The sequence below is a fragment of the Lepidochelys olivacea genome (assembly GCF_965140295.1).
Source record: "Lepidochelys olivacea isolate rLepOli2 genome assembly, chromosome: 6".
NCBI classification, from domain to species: domain Eukaryota; kingdom Metazoa; phylum Chordata; order Testudines; family Cheloniidae; genus Lepidochelys; species Lepidochelys olivacea.
The window spans coordinates 6,389,108-6,413,126 of NC_140416.1; the positions used below are offsets into that span (position 1 = coordinate 6,389,108).

The window sequence follows — 24,019 nt, forward strand, 5'->3', positions numbered from 1 at the left end:
CAGGATCCCCTGGGGGACTAACTTGAAGGGGAAAGGAGTCCAGGAGAGCTGTCTGTATTTCAAGGAATCCCTGTTGAGGTTACAGGGACAAACCATCCCGATGAGTCGAAAGAATAGTAAATATGGCAGGCAACCAGCTTGGCTTAATGATGAAATCCTAGCGGATCTTAAACATAAAAAAGAAGCTTACAAGAAGTGGAAGGTTGGACATATGACCAGGGAAGAGTATAAAAATATTGCTCGGGAATGTAGGAATGTTATCAGGAGGGCCAAATCGCACCTGGAGCTGCAGCTAGCCAGAGATGTCAAGAGTAACAAGAAGGGTTTCTTCAGGTATGTTGGCAACAAGAAGAAAGCCAAGGAATGTGTGGGCCCCTTACTGAATGAGGGAGGCAACCTAGTGACAGAGGATGTGGAAAAAGCTAATGTACTCAATGCTTTTTTTGCCTCTGTTTTCACTAACAAGGTCAGCTCCCAGACTGCTGCGCTGGGCATCACAAAATGGGGAAGAGATGGCCAGCCCTCTGTGGAGATAGAGGTGGTTAGGGACTATTTAGAAAAGCTGGACGTGCACAAGTCCATGGGGCCGGACGAGTTGCATCCAAGAGTGCTGAAGGAATTGGCGGCTGTGATTGCAGAGCCATTGACCATTATCTTTGAAAACTCGTGGCGAACCGGGGAAGTCCCGGATGACTGGAAAAAGGCTAATGTAGTGCCAATCTTTAAAAAAGGGAAGAAGGAGGATCCTGGGAACTACAGGCCAGTCAGCCTCACTTCAGTCCCTGGAAAAATCATGGAGCAGGTCCTCAAAGAATCAATCCTGAAGCACTTGCATGAGAGGAAAGTGATCAGGAACAGCCAGCATGGATTCACCAAGGGAAGGTCATGCCTGACTAATCTAATCGCCTTTTATGATGAGATTACTGGTTCTGTGGATGAAGGGAAAGCAGTGGATGTATTGTTTCTTGACTTTAGCAAAGCTTTTGACACGGTCTCCCACAGTATTCTTGTCAGCAAGTTAAGGAAGTATGGGCTGGATGAATGCACTACAAGGTGGGTAGAAAGCTGGCTAGATTGTCGGGCTCAACGGGTAGTGATCAATGGCTCCATATCTAGTTGGCAGCCGGTATCAAGTGGAGTGCCCCAAGGGTCGGTCCTGGGACCAGTTTTGTTCAATATCTTCATAAATGATCTGGAGGATGGTGTGGATTGCACTCTCAGCAAATTTGCGGATGATACTAAACTGGGAGGAGTGGTAGATACGCTGGAGGGGAGGGATAGGATACAGAAGGACCTAGACAAATTGAAGGATTGGGCCAAAAGAAATCTGATGAGGTTCAATAAGGATAAGTGCAGGGTCCTGCACTTAGGACGGAAGAACCCAATGCACAGCTACAGACTAGGGACCGAATGGCTAGGCAGCAGTTCTGCGGAAAAGGACCTAGGGGTGACAGTGGACGAGAAGCTGGATATGAGTCAGCAGTGTGCCCTTGTTGCCAAGAAGGCCAATGGCATTTTGGGATGTATAAGTAGGGGCATAGCGAGCAGATCGAGGGACGTGATCGTTCCCCTCTATTCGACATTGGTGAGGCCTCATCTGGAGTACTGTGTCCAGTTTTGGGCCCCACACTTCAAGAAGGATGTGGATAAATTGGAGAGAGTCCAGCGAAGGGCAACAAAAATGATTAGGGGACTGGAACACATGAGTTATGAGGAGAGGCTGAGGGAGCTGGGATTGTTTAGCCTGCAGAAGAGAAGAATGAGGGGGGATTTGATAGCTGCTTTCAACTACCTGAAAGGGGGTTCCAAAGAGGATGGCTCTAGACTGTTCTCAATTGTAGCAGATGACAGAACGAGGAGTAATGGTCTCAAGTTGCAGTGGGGGAGGTGTAGATTGGATATTAGGAAAAACTTTTTCACTAAGAGGGTGGTGAAACACTGGAATGGAATGCGTTACCTAGGGAGGTGGTAGAATCTCCTTCCTTAGAGGTTTTTAAGGTCAGGCTTGACAAAGCCCTGGCTGGGATGATTTAACTGGGAATTGGTCCTGCTTTGAGCAGGGGGTTGGACTAGATGACCTTCTGGGGTCCCTTCCAACCCTGATATTCTATGATTCTATGAATTTCCTTGCAATGGCCACAATAATAATGACTCTCATTCACTTTCTGGGCTTTGGGTCAGTGAAAAAGGCTGGAGGATCTTAGGCCGGGTTGGGATAGCTGGGTAAGATGCAGACAGAGCTGGGTAAGACGCAGAGAGTTAGGCAAATAGGCACTTAGCAGAAACCCACCTACAAATGAATTCAAAGTTGAGCAGGTGCAGAGCAGAGCTACTAAGATGCTCAGGGGGATGGAGAGCTGATCTTACAAGATGACACTGGAAGAGTGGTTTAGCCTAACAAAATGAAGGCTGAGAGGGGATCCTATTGCTCTCTATAAATACATCAGGGGGTAAAAACCATGGTGAGAGAAGGGCTATTGAAGCTAAAGGACAATGCTGGCACAAAAATAAATGGGGATAAATTGGCCATGAATAAATTTAGAAGAAGGTTTCTCACCATCAGGTGAAGGAAGTTCTGGAAGTCACCCAATAGGAGCAGTGGGGGCAAGAAAACAAACTGATTTTAAGATGCAACTTGATACATTTATTAAGGGAATTATCTGACAGAGTTGCCTATGTGAGCAAGGACGGAACTAGATGTTCCAGAAGGTCCCTTCCACTCCTATGTTCTTACATATAGAACTAACCTCTTCGTTTCTCAAAACCACAAACATTTTACCTGTAATGACAAAGTCAAAGAACCAAGAAATACACTGCTCTGTAGAAAGACTGAAGGAGTGGGATTGTTACCACAGAAAGGAGATGAATAAAAGGGGTCTGGATCCAAATCTTTAAAATACTCACTGTTCTAGAGAAGGGAGATAAGGAGCATCTGTTCTCCCTGTCTCATAACACAGTAACAAGGGGACAGTCAATGAAAATAAAAGGTGGGGAATTCAAAACTGATAAAAAGAAATAATTTTTCACACATGTAATTAGCCTGTGGAACTCACTGCTGCAATAATTTGCTGAAGCCAAGAACTTCAGTTCATAGATTCCAAGACCAGAAGTGACCATTGTGATCATTTAGTCTGGCCTCCTGTATAACACAGGCTATAGGATTTCCCCAAAACAATTCCTGTTTGAAGCAGAATAGAACTTTTAAAAAAATCCAACCTCAATGTTAAGACTACGACTAATGGAGTCCAAACATAGCCCTTGATAAGTTATTCCAATAGTTAATTATCCTCACTGTTAAAAATGTATGCTTCATTTCCAATCTGAATTTTGTCTTCCTTCAACTTCCAGCCATGGGATCATGTTATACCTAGCAAACTGAAGAGCCCATTATCAAATATTTGTTCCCACTTATAGACTGTCATCAAGTCAGCTTTGGACCTTCTCTTAGTTAAGCTAAATAGATTGAGCTCCGTGAATCTCTCGCTATAAGGCTTGTGTTCTAATCCTTTCATCATTCTTATGACTCTTCTCTGAACCCTCTCCAATTTATCAACATCCCTCCCACGTGTTTGTACAGTGCCTAGCATAATGGGGCTCCGATTGTGACTGGGGTCTATCGGTGCTATCTCCATACGAACGATAAATAAAAACAGTAGTCGTTGTCGTCTAATACTGTGTTTTCAGGGGTGCTGCGCACCTGCAGTTATCACGGAAATCAGCTGGAGTTCTGGTTGCCCCCACCTCTTAGAATCAGGCCCATTATAACAACACTAAAATAAAACCTCTCACCTCCAGGCACAGTCCATTGGTGTCATCTGCATTTGACTGTTGATTCACAGCTCCCCTCAGAATGTCAATCAGGCCATTGTGCTTCTGCTTTCCAAAGTACAGGTCCTGAATCTGCTCTGCGTCCTCCAGCGGAGAATATCTGAGGCGCAGGATGGAATCGGGGGTTGCACACTCAATGAGTTTGCTTTTAGAAGCTGCAAGGACTGACTCTTCATTGGGCAGACAGATCCCCTGAAGGCCACTCGGAGAGCACTGCAGAACAACAGTGGCAGAAGTGTCATCGCTGAAACCAATGAAAACATCATGTTCCTGGGGAGCCCGGTCTGCCGGCCTCGTGCAGCAGAAGTCCGTGTTCTTGATAGTGACGAACAACTTGGCCCATTTGTCCAGGTCCATCCTCAGGTCCTTCTGCTGCCAGTGTAGAATGGTGTTCATCTCCAAGCAGTGCTTCTCCAGCCTGTTCAACAGTGGAGTGGGGAACTGTTTGTAAACCACGTTCTTCTCCTCAATCACAATCAACCTAAACTCCTCCTTCACGCGGCATTTAACTCTGTGAGTTCCAAGGCCAAGGTCGACATAATAGTTTCCTCCTAATCTGACAAAGCACTGGTTCAGTGCATCATAAAGGCTTTCATACAGGTTGTGAATGTTTAAGAGAATGACGGGCCTGCCTGTCTCCATGCAGATTTTCACTCTGTTAACAGACCGACACACCTGTGAATATTCTTGGTCCCGTGGGAAACCCGAGCCAAATATAATATCACAGTTCTCTATGTCCATGAGTTTGGTCATCTGTATGATCTGGAAAGCCGCATGGTTTGTTGTTAACAGCAACAAGTATCTAGATACAAACCCCATCTGTTTCTTGTCTAAATTTTCCTGTAACAAACGAACTGTATGGATGGTTTCTAAGTTGGAAGGCAGAGATATGGGTGAGTACTGTCTGAATAGCTCTAAAGGATTCAGAACTTTTAAACCTCCAAAGTTTCTCAGAATTGCTTTTGAAATAAGCTTCTTTTCTTGAGAGGTGCTTTCTATGTTCTTGGCGTAGGACAGTATCATTTTGATGAGGCTGTAGAAGTCACGGAGCCCAAAAAATTCCATGGACTGTTCCTTTAACACTTCACAATAGAAGTCAGCCAGGGGGGGGAACAAATGCTCAATCAAGTCAGAATGCATCTCGTCAGCACAGATTCCCTTGGCCGTCTTTACCAGCTCGTCTTTGTTGAGGTCGGTCCGGAACACAAGGAGACCCCGGTTCATTTTAGCAGGGTCCAGGGCCCAGTTCGAAATGCCAACAAAGCCAACTTTTTTGTACGGTTCTGGGGCTTCATCATCAACACAACCATCTTCAAGAAGAGGGTGCAGTGTCTTCAGGGGCATCTCAGGTGAGTCTTCTGCAAGGCCTATCTCATCCAGGATAACGACAGAAGCAAACTCCTCCAGTTTCTGGCCCCTTTGGAACTGTGCACATTGTCTGAAAGTGGAGATGATTCCTTCTGGCTTGGAATGAGGGCTGCACTGGAATGACACCAGCTGGACTTGCTTGCAGCGTTTGAACAATTCTGTTTTAGACAATCTGCCCTGCATTGCATCAGCGGCTATGGTCTTAGACAAGGATTTGGAGCTACCTGGCTTCCCGACAAGGAAGAGCGGCACTCTCAGGTCCATGCATATGACCATCATGAAGATGTTTTCCCTGAGGGAATCGTTCCGTGCTGTTGTCTTGGGAACAGAGAGGTTATCCAGGAACACCTCTTGGCAAAGGACAATCTCTTGCTGAAGCAGGGATTCAGGCACAGAGAAGCATTTCGCTATCTCTTTCAGATAATCTTGGCGACTCTCGAGAGATACATAATAGCAAACCCCAACTGCAAGAACCAGAGATCTTTGTGCTTTGTTTAATAGAGATATCTGATCTTTCTCACACCCCTTTGCAAGGGCAAGAATGGATGGGTCTTGGTCCTGTGAATGTTGAGCCCCACTCTTTTTTTTGTCGATAAGTGGAAAAAGCAGGTCTCTTAAGTTATAAAACCACAGCAACACCCCCATGCAGCGCTCTATGTCCCGGAGGCTGGCGATTCTGCATTCCTCTCTCTTTTCTCTTAAAAACTTCTGGGAGGTGGAAATGACGGAGGTAAAAACATCCATGTTGTCTTCGGGAAGCTTGTCTTTCACGATGGATTTAACAATCTGTCTGATGTACAGACTCTGAGTCTTTTCATTTAGTTCCCCAAAGTCCCAGACAAGAGGCAACATGCTCGGTGGAAGAGGCTGCACCCGATACACCAGCTGCCTCAAAGGGATGTAGCCCAGCTTTTCTAGGGTGTCTTCACTCCGAACTCTGTACCCCAAGCCGGCTTTCTCTAGCTTCTCAATTGTTTCCTTGGTGTGCCTTTTGTAAGGGTTGCAAGCAGCCACCACTTTTAAGCGAGTGGTGGAGATTGGCTCTCCATTCACACTCTGGTCACACAGGACCTCTTTAATTGCAAACACGGCTTCGGTGGTGTTGGCTTCATCAAAGAACAGCACCGTGTCCATGTTGTACGTCTCTTCATTGTAGCGCGCCAGCTCGGTGGCTTCCTTGACTTTCTGGTGGATGATTTTGGAGCTGGTGCCTCCATGAACACGCACCAGGATCATATTCTGAACATCCCTTCCTGCTCTTTGCAAGCTGCACATGAACTGCACCAGCTTGGTCTTCCCACAGCCTGTTTCGCCCATGACGATCACGGGGATCCCACATTGGAACCTCAGGTGAATGGCCAGCATTTTCATGGTATTGTCCAGGGTCAGCTGGTAGGATTCATCTGGGTCCTGGGAGCTTCTCACACCGAATACGCTGCAGAGAGTTTCTAGCTGCTCTTGTCTGGACAGATCTTCAAACTTTTTATTGAAAGGGACTTTCTGAGCCTCAAGGGTGAGATATAAATGTTGGTCAATAACCTTCTTCTCCAGAACAACCTGTGAATGTGCGTCAACAGCATCAAAACTCCGATTGATATGGAAACCCAAGAACTCCATGGAGTGGTTGTCAGAATGAAAAATTATGTAGGGGTGAGACTCTTGCTCCCACTTGCGTCTTAACTGGTACCCTCTCAATACACTGTCCTCATCCATTTTATCCTCTTCACTGGGTGAGCTTTCATCTGCCATGGCTAGGGAAGGCAAGGCAAAGTCCTTGGACATGGTGATCATAAATTTTACAATAAATGCTTTAAACCCCTTAAATTCCTCTCCGGCTAATTTGCTGTTGCAGAACACTGAGTTTTCACACTTCATCAGCTGGAGATTTAGGAAGCGCGTGAAGTTGCTGAGCTCAGTCCAGGAAGGGTTTTTTCTCCCGCAGGACTCCAACAAGAGCCTCAGACACTGTTCCTGGGTCCCTTCAACCTTCCCAGGGGTGAAACAGAAGCTGTCAAGATTAGCCTTTCGCTGGTATCTGCTGATGTACTGGTATGACCTTTGGAAGCCATCACCCCTGAACGTGTCACTGTCCAGCAGCTGCTGTTCCACTTCAGCAGCAGCTCCAGAACTGTTATTGGTAAGCATCTCTAGTACTTCTATTGGTGATATGCATTTCACAGCGGGAAGGAGACCTAGAAATACTTTCTCCATTTCACTGGTCATCTAAAAGCCAAATGACAAGGAGTTAAAGCTTTAAAAACGCTGAAGTTACCCGCACAAACTGAAGAAATCATCTACACATTGACACTAATATTATTCATGAGGACATGGCTTAATGAGCAGAGCACAAAGAATTTGGATAAGGTAGCACCATGTTACACAGTGCATATCATTCACTGATACAGCCAAATTTAGATTTTTGAAGTAACTTACCTAATCCTCAAATATAAATGATACCATCTCATCTTCCTATATGATAGTGTTTAATTCACAGGATTTTAAAGATGAGAAGTAGCCCATTTTAGGTAAACTTTAACCCTTGCTATGAAAAAAGCCTTACTCTAATATAGTCCAATGGTCTTGCCTCTTGCACACTTCTGTGTGTAGTTGACACTCTAAACAAGCTAAGTACCAATCTTGAGGTCTGATTTTCCATTGGTTGGCACCTTGTGCTATCATTTGTACAAGAGTATTAGATTAGAATGGTAGCATCATATACGTATAAACAGCTTCACAAGATTCAAGGCAGGATGCTTAACTGTAACATATGCATACACAGTGTGGCCAACCTAATGCTCCTCTGGATACTGACTAGAGCTGGCCAAATTTTTTGACTGAAAAAATTTCCTGACAAAAAATGTGGTTTCACTGAAATTTTCTGCAGGAAAGGGTTGATTTTGATTACATTTTTATTACATTTTTCAATTTTCCATAAAAAAAACAACATTTTTGTTTTGAATCACATGTCCAAAAATGGTTTTGATTTGGTAATATTAAAATGAAAAAAAATTCTTTTTGACCTGTCTGAATATTTTCTTTCAGTCAGAAATGTTGCCATTTTTCATTTTGATATTTCTGAATCAAAACTTCGCAGAACTTTCCAAAGTTAGGGTAAAAAGTTGAAATAGCAGATTTTCCCACAGGATGGAAATTCCAGTATCCAAACAGCTCTAATACTGACAATATGTGTCTCCTCCATCAACAATTTTATACAGCTCACTCATTTTTCTCTATTTTTGGACAGTACAATACTGGCCAAAGATTTGTAGTTCCATCAAGGTCTTCTCACTTTGAATTTTAACATGCTGCTATCACACGCACATTGCTAGGTTTCTGAGAAAACCTGCCATTCACTATCATTTGGAGAGTACCTCTTGTTTTCTTGTGCTGCTTATGCCTTTTCCTCTCACCAGGTATTCAATCAAATAAAGATGGGACTCTCTGCACTTCCAGACCATGCCATCAGGGCTTTGGATGTGTCTCAGAATGCACAGCTCAATCAGTAACTTGTAAAGACCCTTTGAGACCTGTCAAGAAAGATGCAGGAGTGGTCAGTTTTGCTTCATCACAATGTCAACTGTTCATTGCTTCCCATAGTTACTAAACTTTCTCTAAGGTGCCATAAGTACTCCTTTTCTTTTTGTAAACTTTCTAAGTTATTGAAGACCCAATAAATCAATGAGAAGAGATGCTCCATGAAAGTACACCCCAGGTAGAACCTCAGCTAGTGTAAAACAGGCACAGCACCATTGACTTCAAGCAAGCTACATCGATTTACACCAACCAAGGATTTGACCCATTGTATGGTCTCCCTGCTGATATGACAGTAAATGCTGGGCTGTCGCTGTGCCAGTGACAGAGACAATGGCAATACAAAGAGATTTGCTGGCATTGTGACAGAGTAGCAGGTCCTGGGAAACTGCACAGTGATGCAGAGTTAAAATCTACTGTGAGCATCATCTTCTTCTGGCATCACAAGTGGGTGGGTTGAGTTTGGTTTGTGGTGGAACTTCTGGTAAGACAACTACATTTTTGTGATACCCCTGTTCACAGTTTAACTGTTTGTTACAGAAATTGGATGGTATTAACTGCTTTCCATAACTACCAGTGGAAGGAGTTTATTTATCTGACACTGACAGGCACATTCACAGTTTAAATGAGAAAATCCATCTTCACTGTATATCATGGCATGGACATTGCGCTCGGTAAAGAGACACTTACCACAGGGGATACGTCAATATGGAAGATCCTGGGCCCAGCCTCAGTTGGTTTCTGTTCCAGTGAGCGAAGCTCTTCCAGGAGAAATCCAAAATCTATTTCCGACTCTGTCAGCCTAATGGTTTTGTGGTGCAGTCCTGCGTTCTCTGGTTGGGTTTTGGCTTTTCTGGTGGTATTTGCGACAAACAAAGACTTCCCTAAAATGAGAGAGAAGGTCAAGATTCAATTTCTACAGTGCTCTGCTGTCTCAGATTCTGTCTTTAATGTTTCCATTTCTTCCCCTGAAACAGAGAAGACCTGATCCCCAGCTAGTGTATCATAGAATCATAGGATATCAGGGTTGGAAGAGACCTTGTGAGGTCATCTAGTCCAACCCCCTGCTCAAAGCAGGACCAATCCCCAATTTTTGCCCCAGATCCCTAAATGGCCCCCTCAAGGATTGAACTCACACCCCTGGGTTTAGCAGGCCAATACTCAAACCACTGAGCTATCCCTCCCCCCATCAGCCATAGCTCTATTGGCATCAATGGGCCAGACCCCCAGCTAGTATAAATGGACATAAGTCAGCTGGAGTCAATGGTGCAGATCCCCAGCTGGTGTGAATGGGTGTGGTGCCATTGGAGTGAGTGGAGCTACGCTCATGTACACAGGCTGAAGATCTGGCCTTTTTATATAATTTTTCTTCAGCTGGGGAGCTAAAAGAAGTTTCTACACTGGAGAAATCTCACCTCTGCTCCACAGGCCAGGCATGGTACAACTTGCTGTAACTTGAGCTTTCTACATGGTAAAGGCCCAGTGACTGTGGTACCAGTTCAAGCTCTGAATCCCCACCCCCTCAATAAAGAGCATAAAGCAGAGCTAAAACTGAGGGCAGATTTTCTGCTCCACTCTGATGTAGATTCTCTTCAGCCAGCTCCTTTGCCACCCCCTGCAGCCCCAGAGCCAAGTCTGGACCCAACAGCCCATTTGATTAACAGGGTCAAAAGATACGCAGGAGCCTCACAGGGAAAGTGTGCCCATGGCTACACCTCCAGCTAGACCTTGACCCCCATGTGTAGGCCATGGGTCTACCTGTTCCCTATGTACTCTGGGGCATCGCCAGAGGAGCTGGGACAGAGAAGACTGATTCTGCTCCATCTCCCAGTGCATAAAGGATAAGCAGAATCTAGCCAAAAGAAAAGGAGTACTTGTGGCACCTTAGAGACTAACCAATTTATTAGAGCATAAGCTTTCGTGAGCTACAGCTCACTTCATCAGATGCATATCGTGGAAACTGCAGCAGACTTTATATATACACAGAGAATATGAACCAATACCTCCTCCCACCCCACTGTCCTGCTGGTAATAGCTTATCTAAAGTGATCATCAGGCCGTTAATCTGTATTCAATTCATATTTATCGGGACAACGATAATCCCGATTAAGGGCTTGGCTACACTTGCAGATGTAGAGCGCTGGGAGTTAAACCAGCCTCCGGAGACCGCAGCAGGGAAAACGCTGCTGTGTGTTTACACTGTCAGCTGCAAGCGCAGTGGCGTGGCCACAATAGCAGCTCCTGCAACGCCACAAAGAGCAGTGCATTGTGGTAGCTAGCCCAGTGTGCAAGTGGCTGCAGTGTGCTTTTCAAATGGGGGTGGGGGTGGGGTGGAGTGCGACAGGGAGTGTGTTGTGTGTCTCTGGGGGGAGAGACAGTGTGTTTTGGGGGGCAGAGAGTGTGTCAGCATGCTGTCTTGTAAATTCAGACAGCAGCAGACCTCCCCTCCCCCAGCCTCTCTCTCACACACTCACAGCAGCCGCATTCCACAGCAATGGTTGCTTTGTCCCGGAGCAGATAAGCATGTCGGCTGTCAGAAACGGAGCTTTGAAAGGGGATATCCGCACACCTGCAGCCGAGTTCAAAACAATGAGAAGAGTGGCCACTTGACTTCAGGGGATTATGGGACATTTCTGGAGGCCAATCAGAATGCAGTAATGCAACATGTCATCCACACTGACGCCTGGGCGTTTCAGCCGGGGCACAGCAAGCTTTATGCGTCTCGTGGAGGTGGATTACCAAGAGCGCTCCAGCTGCAGAGTCCAGGCACTCTAAGTGCCTTGCCAGTGTGGACACCTCACAAGTTAGGGCGCCTGGGGCTGATTTAATGCGCTCTAACTGGCAAGTGTAGCCAAGCCCTCAATCTCTACTAAAACCTACCCATGCCAGCTCGCTCTGAAAATACAATCTTCACGTTCTGTTGAAAGGGCTCTTCAAAGACCTGAGCAACAGGTGCCACCCCACTGGGCACTCTCAGATGTGTCTTCAGGTATTTCTGAATGTCTACCCCCGAATCACAAGAAAAGGAGACTTTGTATGTGTCGAAGGCCGTCATAACATAAGAATTGTGAGCTTTGGCGTCACAGAAGATAAGAAACCTGTAATTGGCATTGCTGCAAGATTGTGCGAAGAGGAAGAAGAGGGACTCCAGTTTCTTGGAGACTTTGTAAACTAATTTTTCTGCACCAAGCAAGCAATAGATCTTTTTGTGTCTGGGGTCTGGGGAAAGAGCTCTCCTCACAATCAGCTCAATGTCTTCTTCCTCTGTCTCAGGGGTACAGACCAGCACCTCATCATACGTTGGAAGAGGTGCCCCCTCAGAGTGCGTATAGACTGACAGCAGGAGAAGTAACATCTGCTCTTCTTTACATGTGACAAGGCAAGGCTTCCCCGCTTCCAAACCCACTGGTAAATTTCTCTCAGTGACAGCAGTTTCAGGAGACGTCAGGTATTTCAGCATTTCACCGAAAACATCCAGGCTGATGTATTTGTCCGACACCAAGCCAGTGAGCTTGCTGCAGTAAGCGTTCCAGAGAAAATGCACCTTGGCATGGATAGACGGCAAACTCTCAAAGGAAGTGGCCAGTTCATCTTTCGCAAGGCTTTGGAAGGTGGATGGATCCACATCTCTGTTCCTATTTTTAAACTTCATGGACTTCTGCAGAAAGGCTTCTCTCTGCTTGTCGTATAATTTGCTCAGCTCTTCAATCTTTTCCTCTTCATCAGCATAGTCTAAGGCAAATTCCATGAGCATTTGCTCTGTGATGGCTGAGTTTGGCAGATAATTCTGCAGAGCTGCCTTACCCACCGATTCGTCATACCCAGACTCAACCAGACCTTGGATGAGCTGAGGAAATTTAACAATGTAGTCATTCCAGGACACGGACTGATCATCTTTCTCAGATATATCAACGGATTCTGCAGGAGTTTCAATTGCTCTCTTTAATGCCTCTCCGATATCCTCTGCTTTAACATCATGCTTGAAAACAGAAAGCATATTGAGAACCTGTGGGTCTGTTTGTCCTTCATGCAGTTGGGCTAACTTGCTACACAAGTAGAAGAGTTGGCGTGCAGTGAACATGTTTAGATGGCAATAATTGTTCCTTTGAGTCTCCAGATATTTTTTCCACTCTACAAGGCAATGCTCCATGACTTTGCAAATGCCATCTAATTCTTCCAGGAGGGGTTTGTTGGTCTGAACAAGGATTCCGGCTATTCCAAACTCAGCGTAGATTGTTACTTTGCGTTTGGGGTTACAATAAATTTCAGCTTTCCAGTCTATGAAAAGGATGTTGCCAACGCTGAGAAGTTGCAAGTAGAGCTTCCCAACCATTTCAATTTTTTCCAGGATCTGTAATGTGTCAAATACATAATGGGAAAATAGAATTTATAAAATACTGCTAGTTTTCAAGATCATTAGGACACTATGAATATTATACTTTCTTTTAAGGATCTTTACAACTTAACCTAAGTAATTTGAATCATTTGATTAAGTGGGGATTCATCTTGGGACACCCAACTTTTCTCATTTTACATTTTACAGAATGCTGACATGAAAAGGACCTGCTTTCTGTGGAATATTTTGATTTTTCATCAAAACCTAAAATCTGGAAATCACAATATTTCCATTTGGCTATCCTTCTATAGCGCCTTATGGGAGTTGTAGTTCAGCTGTTGTCTCATGTCCCTGTTCTCCTCTATGGGCTGGGCTCCTCAGCGGGTCATCATCTTCCATGATGCAACCATTTCTCCTTGACATGGCTGGTGCATCATGGGAGATGTAGTCCAACTAGGGAGCCCAGCCTTTAGAGGAGAATGGGAACACGAGTCACCCAAACTACAATTCCCATGAGACAGTACAGTGGCATTTTGAGAGGAAGGATGTTTCAGTGGTTTGGGCACTAGCCTAGGACTTAAAAGACCCAGGTGCAATTCCCTGGTCTACCTCAGACTTTCAGTTTGACCTTGCGCAAATCATTCAGCCTCTCAGTTCCCCCTCTGTACAATGGGGATAACTGCCCTGCCTCACAGGAGAGTTGTGAGGATAAAGACATTAAAAACTGTAAATTCTTTAAGATCTACTGATTAAAAGGTGCTACATATTATTTCAGAATCAAAATATTTGAGTTTTCAGCTGAAAATTTCTGGTTTTTGATTTTTCACCAAAAAGTCAAAGTTTTCCTTGAAAATTTTCAGTGAAAACAATTCCCCCTCCCATTTTTCTTGAAATTCTCCATGAGCAAAATTTTTTTTTTCCACCAGCTCCACTCAAGAATCTCGGCTGATCTCACCACAGAACTAAGATAACTTCTAAGAGAGCCAAGCCCCAACCTTTTAGGGCCTAATTTTGGTAGGTGCTGAGCATGGACCACACAACTAAGTTAGTGACAACTAAAAGTGGGAAAAGAAACATTTTGGCTGAAGTTTTTTTCACCAAAAAACGCACTTTTGGGTCAACTAAAACCTTTCATGAATTCAAATCAAATTTGTCAAATTGTTTGGTCAATCTCCCTGACAAAAAAATTGCAATATTTAGTTTAGATATTTTCTAAATGAAACTTTTCTGTTTTTCAATTCAAAACCATTTTTTGTTTTGAAATTCAATTTTATTTTAAAAACTCAGAAAACATGTTTGAAAGCTCAAAAATAAAATGAAATGTTTTATTTTGGGTGAATCAAAATATTTTGTTCGACCCAAAATGAATTTTTCTTCAACTTTTTGGTGGGCTGAAAATATTTTAAAAAATCATTTTACGTTGACTCTTTTTAATATTATTTTTCGGAACAGCCAGTGGACAACAAAATCAGTCATTCACGTAGCTCTTGTGAGCCCTTCTGACAATCAGAGACTTAGTGCTTTGTTGATCAAACCCAACATAGCTCCCATTGATGTCAATGGAACTGAATAAAAACTTCTCTCCCTTTCTTAAGGTGCTTAAATGCCACCATTTTTCATTCATTGCCACAATTTATAACTGAGGCCAAGAGTGCGCAGGATTAAAAGAAGAAGAGTTGGGATGGTTGGTGTAACAGAAGGAGGCAGGTCCATACCAAGTTATGCCATGCTTTTTGCTTGCTTGTATCAAACTATGCCATGCATGAGGCAATGCCAAGATATGTGCTCTACCTAGGAGGGGATGTTGTGGAACTGTCAGGGAACATGCCACCCTGGCCCATCCCCAGTGAACAGATGAGCCCTGTATGGGTGAAGGATGGAGCTTGGCAATACAAATACATGGTTGAGGGAAGAATTTCTCAGGCTGGGATTTTATTTAAAAATGGGGTTTCTCTGCCCCTTCCTACAGATTGACGTAGGGGAGGGGGATTGATGTGGTGGAAGGGCTTGAATGCTCATGACCCTGAGAGCTGAGCCAGCGGTAGCTTTGCTGCCAACAGAGTCTCCCACATTGGATAGGATAGGTGCAGACCATTGGTTCTCCATGTTGGGGGTTGGAATAAGACTAACAATCTTATCCCATATAAAGTACATCTGTTAAGGATTTCTCAAATAAACCTGGGAAAAACACAAATGATGATAACGAGAAGTCCTGTGGCACCTTAAAGACTAACAAATTTATTTGGGCATAAGCTTTCATGGGCTGGAACCCACTTCGTCAGATGCATAAAGTGGAAACTTCAGTTTGGCAGGCATATATATACATGCAAAGATGGGTGTGTTACATGATTATGTGGAGGACCAGTGATAACTAGGTCAATTCAATTAGGGTGGATGTGGCCCACTCCTACCAGTTGATGAGAAAGTGTGAATATGAAAAGAGGGAAAATCACTTTATTCTAGCTCACTACAAAAAGCACTTTTCCTTTTTTGGTATTCACACCTTCTCATCAACTGTTACGAGTGGGCCAAATCCACCCTGACTGAATTGACCTCGTTAGCACTGGTCCTCCGCATAGTAATGTACCACAGCCATCTTTGTATGCATATATATATCTGTCAAACTGAAGTTTCCACTTCATGCATCTGACTAAGTGGGTTCCAGCCCATGAAAGCTTATCCCAAACAAATTTATTAGCCTTAAGGTGCCACAGGACTCCTCGTTGCTTTTGCTGAAACAGACTAACACGGCTACCCCTCTGAAACCTATCCTCCAAAGTGTTGGCAGTCCCCTCAGCTTTGAGTCATCAGCAAATCTGATCAGTATGCTCTCTATTCCTACATCCAGATCATTAATAAAGATGTTTGGTTTGGTAAATCCGCTCAGGTTTACAAAGGCTGCTGCATATCCACTTTCCATTGATGAAGTGGTGAACCAATTAATAAACTTGCATGGCTCGTCTTGAGTAGTGCAAGATGGTATATTCCTGAGGTGCAAGGCTGGGAGCTGGGGGGATTCAGCCGATGCATTTCTCTGTGTGATTCATGAGTGGCTCTGGGAGCGTTCGTGCAATCTAGCTGGGTGCGGGGCGCCATATGCAGTTGTGCTGAGTGATGATAGCACCTGGAGGGGTTTGCTGCTGGTCACTAGCAAAGCATTGTGAGAGACAGCCCAGGCTGGAGAGTTAAGGGGACTCAGTGGTCCCACAGTTCCAGGCTGAACCCTCGGGATCTCGTCACATTGGGATCCGCAGTTCAGCTGCCCTGGACCTAGAAATAAGTGCTGAGACCTCTCGAGAAAGCAGGTAAGAAATTTTTTGACAAAACATTTTTTCACCAAAAAATGCCAATTTGTCAAAATCAAAACTGTTCACGAAACAGAGATGGTTGTGACAAATTTTCCAACTCAAAAAAAGTAGAGAAAAAATGTTCCAAATTATTGATACATCCCATTTTTATATTTTTGAAACGAAAAGTTCCAATTTTTTTACTTCAAAAAGACTTTTTGTTCTGAAATTTAACTTAATTTACACTAAAAAAATGAAAATGAAAAAGATAAAAATCAGAACAAATTGTTTTGACAGTATTGCAAGAACACATTTTAATTGACCTGAACTTAAAAAATGCTTTGGATTTTCAGTTAGTGAAACATTTTGACTTTTTGACTTTTTGTCCCAGTTCCTGTAGGGAAAATTTTTCAACATATTAAAAATTCTCTCAGGATGGGAAAATTACTTCCCACCCAGCCCTCCTCCCAAGTTCCCCCAGCTTCCTGCTTGCAACCTCAGAGCTGCACCTGGTCTATGGCAACTCTGAGTTTGTGTTTCAAAAATTTAATTTCATCTGACATTTTCTTTTTTGTTGTTGTTTTTGTTCCTATTTGGAATGAAAACAAATGTCAAAATATTGGAATTTCCCATGGAATGGAAATTCTGAGTTTTGACCAGCTTTAGTTTCTACCTTGGCCTCCTAACACTGAACTAAAGGCATGAGACAGTCTCCTCCAAAACATCAGTTCTACAACAGGAAGGCATGTTGCTGGAGAAAGGGAACTTCCCATCAAAAAGAAGCACAAATATAAAGGAGTACAAAAAGTCACATTTCCTGGTTAATGCAGAGATCAGGATTTACCTCCAGGAACCTGTTCACCTCTTCTCTCCCCTGCTCAGCCTTTGTGGCTATCAGCATGAGCTTGTTCTGCAGCTCAGTGAGCTGAGCCAGGCTGTACGTTCTAGAGTCCGTCTTGTCTGTCTGGTGTCCTTGAGCAGCCTTTTCAGCAATATCCCCTGGTAGCAGCAGTGAAATGCAATTATCGAGAGAAGGCTGGAGGGAAAACAGAGTTAAAAAAGATAAATGCTGCTGTGTCTTTATTCTGTGGGACCAATATGTGCACCCATCAAGGCCAATACAAAGCATTTCAGAATCTGTTATTGTGCAAGGGTTTTAATCTTAGAAATCTACTCATTACCTGTGCAAGACAGTAAAGGTGGAAGAATCATTCTAGATCTTTGAAGGTATTATGTATAGCAGACCAAAGATATGCAGAAGCAAAATGAACTATTTGGAGTGCTATGATTTTTTGGGACCAACTTGAAACATCTTAAAGGAGCCTGATTTTCAGACCCATCCGAGCACCCATTGTTAAGGTGCTTCCAACTGGATATTCAAAATCATTGGTCGCTTCTGAAAATCATGGCCAGGTTCCAGCTCTTGGGTCTCGAGCTTCTAGTATGAACCAGGTCTGAATGGGGAAAAGGGATAATTCTAAGTCTGTAGACTCAGTGACTAGTGATTTTGGGAGCCAGTGTGGCTCCTTTTAAAAGAGGCTGATTTTCAGACAGTGCCAAGCTCCTGTTATGTTCATGGCACACACGGAGAAGTTAAATAAATATATAAAATACTCTTGCTGGAAGTTTGCATCATAACACTACTTTACTTCTTAGAATTCATAACAATAACACGCAAGGATCCCAACAGAGAGAGAGAGAGAGAACAGGCTGCTCCCTAAGGCAGAGAGGCACAACTCAATCCACCTTGTTCCAGGCTGGCTCTTTCCAGACTTCAGAGTAACAGCCGTGTTAGTCTGTATTCGCAAAAAGAAAAGGAGGACTTGTGGCACCTTAGAGACTAACCAATAAATTGGTTAGTCTCTAAGGTGCCACAAGTCCTCCTTTTCTTCTTTCCAGACTGACTCTGATTGCATGTTTCCCTAGAGCCTGCAAGCAGGATCAGGAAAAACTTAATTTTTAAAGGTTTCAGAGTAGCAGACGTGTTAGTCTGTATTCACAAAAAGAAAAGGAGGACTTGTGGCACCTTAGAGACTAACCAATTTATTTGAACATAAGCTTTTGTGAGCATCCAATGCATCCGATGAAGTGAGGTGTAGCTCACGAAAGCTTATGCTCAAATAAATTGGTTAGTCTCTAAGGTGCCACAAGTCCTCCTTTTCTTTTTTTAATTTTTAAAGTGACGGCCTCCCATTTTAACAGAGCTTTTAATATACCACAGCCCCCACCCTTGAAAACTAGGCCTCTTTCAGGCAGCTCAAGCTGGGCAGCCAAAGTCCCTCTGAAAATGTGGGCCCTTGTATTAAATGCTGCTGAACTTTTACCTTGAATTTCTGAGGTGTGGAGATCATAAAAATCCCACTGCCATTGATGGCCCTGGCCTGAGACATCGAGGAGCGCTCCACAGACCCGTGACAATCGTGGACCATTTGCAGCCACTCTCTGTTGTGACAGGAATCTTTCTATTAAAAACAATTAATGTGTTAGTTCCTGAAGAAGGAATAAAGCTACACACACCAGAACGCTATAGCATCGTTTGCTGAGATACCCATAGTACCCCAGTCGCTGGAGTGTTCGCTCCCCTCACAACTTCCCAGAGAGAAAGAGTTAGAATCATTTCCATTGGCAAGATGGCAAAGGAAGTGGTAGCACATAGGAGTTGTGAAGGGCACAAATGATAGACAGAAACACATGTGGGGAAAGACGCTAGAGCAGAGGTGGCCAAACTATGGCCCGCGGGACCATCCTGGCTGGCCCCTGAGCTTCCAGCCAGGGAGGCTAGCCCCCGGCCCCTCCCCTGCTGTCCCCCCTTCCCCGCAGCCTCAGCTCACTGCGCCACCGCTCTCTAGCCCACCGCTCCTGCCGGGCAGCGCAGCGGCGTGGCTGGCTCCAGCATGGTAAGGGGGTGGGGAGTGGGGGAGTCCCAGGGGACAGTCAGGGGACAGGGGGCAGTTGGATGGGGCAGAGGTTCTGGGGGCAGCAGTCAGGGACGGGAAACACGGGGGGTTGGATAGGCGTGGGAGTCCTGGGGGGCCTGTTGGGGTGGGGGTGTGGATGGGGTCAGGGCAGTCAGGGGACAGGGAGCAGGGGGGGGTTGAATGGGGGTGGGGTCCCAGGGGGGCGGTTAGGGGCGGGGGATCCTGGGGGGGTGGTCAGGAGACAAAAGCAGGGGGCGTTGGATGGGACAGGGGTTCAGAGGGGGGCAGTCAGGGGGTGGGAAGTGAGAGGGGATGGATGGATGGAGGGCAGGGGCCAGGCTGTTTGGGGAGGCACAGACTTCCCTGCCCGGCCCTCCATACAGTTTTGCAACCCTGATGTGGCCCTCAGGCCAAAAAGTTTGCCCACCCCTGGGCTAGAGGAATACTGCGGTAACATTATATATAACTATTGCACTCCTCTTTTTCCTTCACCTCATAGAATATCAGGGTTGGAAGGGACCCCAGAAGGTCATCTAGTCCAACCCCCTGCTCAAAGCAGGACCAATTCCCAGTTAAATCATCCCAGCCAGGGCTTTGTCAAGCCTGACCTTAAAAACCTCTAAGGAAGGAGATTCTACCACCTCCCTAGGTAACGCATTCCAGTGTTTCACCACCCTCTTAGTGAAAAAGTTTTTCCTAATATCCAATCTAAACCTCCCCCACTGCAACTTGAGACCATTACAGCTTAACTCTGCCAAAGTTTTCTCTTTCCAGCATGTGTCATTTAAAAAAAAAGGATCACACCACATTAAACCTACCACTCTCCTAGTGAGGATACAGTTAAATCGATGTAATTGTCCTTATACCAGCATAGTTATTCCTGTATTGGAAGGGGAATAAGTGTAGGGCACCAGTATAACTATGCTCATGGTAGGGGCTATGCTGAGTTAAATATTTTGGTTAAAAAAAATCACTCCTATGACTGAAACAATTATACAGAACAAAACGGTGCGGAGAGCAAGCGTATCATTTTCAAGGGACCAAACTCCTAAGTACCTTTTTCAAAAGAGACTTAAGCACTTAGGACTAGCGCTGAACGAAAAATTGATTTTATTTTTTTTTGGGGGGTTAAGAGAGGAGGAAGGGGCAGCAAACTGAAAAGTCCAAATCCAAATTCAGTTCAGTTCAATTCAAATCAAAATTGATTTTTTTTGTCACTATGACAGAATGTACCCGTGTCCATACTCTACACACTATTGTAATAATCTTTCTACAAAGTATGCCTTGCAATGTATCATCTGAAAATGTATAATTTGAAGGTGAATATTCTCCTAATAAAATATGTGTGGCAACATTGTATGTGAAGTTACAAGATTTCTTTTTATAATGTTCTTAACACATGTTCCAAACCACAGCAGAAGTTGGCAAACAGCTCTGTCTCAAACAAAGAAATGGGTGCTCTGCTTAATTTGCATTTCAGTGGTAAAGAGAACCATCAAGCAGGAAGGGTAGACATAGAAACCTCAAACAGGTGAGGAAAAGCAGCAGAGAACATCCTTCTCCATAAAGAACGAGGAGTACTTGCGGCACCTTAGACACTAACAAATTTATTTGGGCATAAGCTTTTGTGGACTAAAACTTACTTCATCAGATCTGTGCAGTGGAAAATACAGCAGGAAGATATATATACAAGATATATATACAGAAAACATGAAAAAATGGGGGTTGCCATAGCAACTCTAACGAGACTAATCAATTAAGGAGGGCTATTATCAGCAGGAGAAAAAAAACTTTTGTCGTGATAATCAGGATGGCCCATTTCAAACAGTTGACAAGAAGGTGTGAGTAACAGTAGGGGGAAAAATTAGCATGGGGAAATAGTTTTTACTTTGTGTAATGACCCATCCACTCCCAGTCTTTATTCAAGCCTAATTTAATGGTGTCCAGTTTGCAAATTAATTCCAGTTTTGCAGTTTCTCGTTGGAGTCTGTTTCTGAAGTTTTTTTGTTGAAGAATTGCACCTTTTAGGTCTGTAATTAAGTGTCCAGGGAGGTTGAAGTGTTCTCACACCTTCTTGTCACCTTCTCACACCTTCTTGTCAACTGTTTGAAATGGGCCATCCTGATTATCACTACAAAAGTTGTTTTTCTCCTGCTGATAATAGCCCTCCTTAATTGATTAGTCTTGTTAGACTAATGGCAACCCCCACTTTTTCATGTTCTCTCTGTATATAGATAGATAGATAGATAGATAGATAGATAGATCTTCCTACTGTATTTTCCACTGCATGCATCTGATGAAGTGGGTTTTAGCCTACGAAACTTATGCCCAAATAAATTTGTTAGTCTCTAAGCTGCCACAAGTACTCCTCTTCTTTTTGCTGATACAGACTAGCATGGCTACCACTCTGAAACCTGTCATCCTTCTCCATAGACTCTTTGTCTCCTGAGTCTCTGCTGGAAATGTTTCTCAAGGGAGGGGCTGATACTATAAAAAGGAGAGACAAGCACCCCAAGACACCCCTCGCCCCCTGCCCATCGATTCACTGCACCAGAAAGGACAAAGGAAGCAGTCATTGAACAGGAAAAGGGGTCCTGACCTAAGAAGTTTGGTCAGTAACACTGCTGAAAGCATGCGGTGAGAAAAGTTTGCTTTGAATTTAACATAATTTATTAAGTTAGGCACTAGTAGTGTTTTTATCTTTATTATTCTCATAACCATTTCTGACTTTTATGCTTCATTACTTGTACTCCTTTAAAATCTCTCTCTTTGTAGTTAATAAACTTGCTTTCTTGTTTTTTTCTAATCCAATGTGTTTAGAGTAAAGTGTCTGGGAAACTCTATTGGGGGTGACAAGATGCATGCATATTATTTCTATTAGGGCTGTCAAGCAATTAAAAAAATGTATTGTGATTAATCACGCTGTTAAACAATAGAATACCATTTATTTAAATATTTTGGATGATTTCTACATTTTTAAATATATTGATTTCAGTTACAACATAGAACAGAAAGTGGACAGTGCTCACTTTGTATTTATTTTTCATTACAAATATTTGCACTGTAAAAAACAAAAGAAATAGTATTTTTCAATTCACCTAATGCAAGTACTGAAGTGCAATCCTTTATCATGAAAGTTGAACTTACAAATGTAGAATTATGTACAAAAATATAATTTCATTCAAAAATAAAAAAATGTAAAACTTTAGAGCCTACAAGTCCGCTCAGTCCTACTTCTTGTTCAGCCAATTGCTCAGACAAACAAGTTTGTTTACATTTGCAGGAGATAATGCTGCCCCCTTGTTGTTTACAATGTCACCTGAAAGTGATAACAGGTGTTTGCGTGGCACTGTTTTAGCCAGCATTGCACGACATTTACATGCCAGATTCATAAAGACTCATATGTCCCTTCCTGCTTCAACCAGCATTCCAGAGGACATGCATCCATGCTGATGACAGGTTCTGCTTAATAACAATCCAAAGCAGGGCAGACCAACGCATGTTCATTTTCATCGTCTGAGTCAGATGCCACCAGCAGAAGGCTGATTTTCTTTTTGGTGGTTTGGGTTCTGTAGTTTCCACATTGGAGTGTTGCTCTTTTAAAACTTCTGAAATCATACTCCACACCTCATCCCCCTCAGATTTTGGAAGGCACTTCAGATTCTTAAACTTTGGGTCGAGTGCTGTAGCTATCTTTGGAAATCTCACATTCGTATCTTATTTTGTTTTTTGTCAAATCTGCAGTGAAAGTGTTCTTAAAACGAACAACATGTGCTGGGTCATCATCCAAGATTGCTAGAACATAAACTATCTGGCAGAATGCAGGTAAAACAGAGTGTGGCCAAAGCATGAAGGGGCATATAAATGTTTAGCATATTTGACATGTAAATACCTTGCAATGTGGGTTACAAAAGTGCCATGAAAATGCCTGTTCTTTCTTTCAGGTGACAATGTAAATAAGAAGTGGTTAGCATTATGTCCTGCAAATGTAAACAAACTTGTTTGTCTGAGCGATTGGCTGAACAAGAAGTAGGACTGAGTGGACTTGTAGGCTCTAAAGTTTCACGTTGTTTTGGTTTTGAGTGCAGTTATGTAACAAAAAAAATCTATATTTGTAAGTTGCACTTTTATGACACAGGGATTGCACAATGTCAGTACTTGTATGAGGTGAACTGAAAAATGCTATTTCTTTTGTCATTTTTACAGTGCAAATATTTGTAATAAAAATAATAATATAAGGTGAGCACTGTACACTTTGTGTTCTGTGTTGTAATTGACATCAATATATTTTAAAATGTAGAAAAACATCCAGAAATATTTAATAAATTTCAGTTGGTATTCTACTGTTCAACAGTGCGATCAAAACTGTGATTAATTGTGTTTATTTTTTTAATCACGATTAATTCTTTTGAGTTAATCGCCTGATTTAACTCTGATTAATTGACAGCCCTACTTTCTATTGAAGAAATACAGAATTTACATAAACTTGTATTGTCCAGGAGAGGGCTGGGCAGTACAAGACATAGATTTCTGGGGGGAAATCTGAGATTGGGAGTGAGTTGGAATCACCCTGCAGTATAACCAAGGCTGGTAAGAGCCAAGGAGTGGCTGGCTGGCTGCAGCACACAGACCTTGCTGGGAGTGATTTGCATGCTGGAGACTGTGAGCAGTCCAGGCTGGAGGCTACAGCAGAAAAGCCATGTAAAGGGCACCCCAGGTTAGAAATCAGGGGTGACACAGGTACTCATTAG

The 24,019-nt window shown here is 43.5% G+C and overlaps 1 protein-coding gene across 1 annotated transcript in view; it reads right to left on the minus strand.

Moving 5' to 3' along the window:
- Window positions 1–24,019, minus strand: part of LOC311522443 (E3 ubiquitin-protein ligase rnf213-alpha-like) — a 178,657-nt gene that overhangs the window by 70,292 nt on the left and 84,346 nt on the right. The window contains exons 31-36 of the mRNA XM_084631781.1: window positions 18,675–18,812; window positions 17,195–17,386; window positions 11,608–13,078; window positions 9,418–9,611; window positions 8,568–8,723; window positions 3,790–7,419 (exon numbers count right to left, since the gene is read on the minus strand). Of these exons, the coding sequence (XP_084487907.1) occupies window positions 3,790–7,419; window positions 8,568–8,723; window positions 9,418–9,611; window positions 11,608–13,078; window positions 17,195–17,386; window positions 18,675–18,812 (5,781 nt within the window). The remainder of the gene's footprint in view (window positions 1–3,789; window positions 7,420–8,567; window positions 8,724–9,417; window positions 9,612–11,607; window positions 13,079–17,194; window positions 17,387–18,674; window positions 18,813–24,019) is intronic.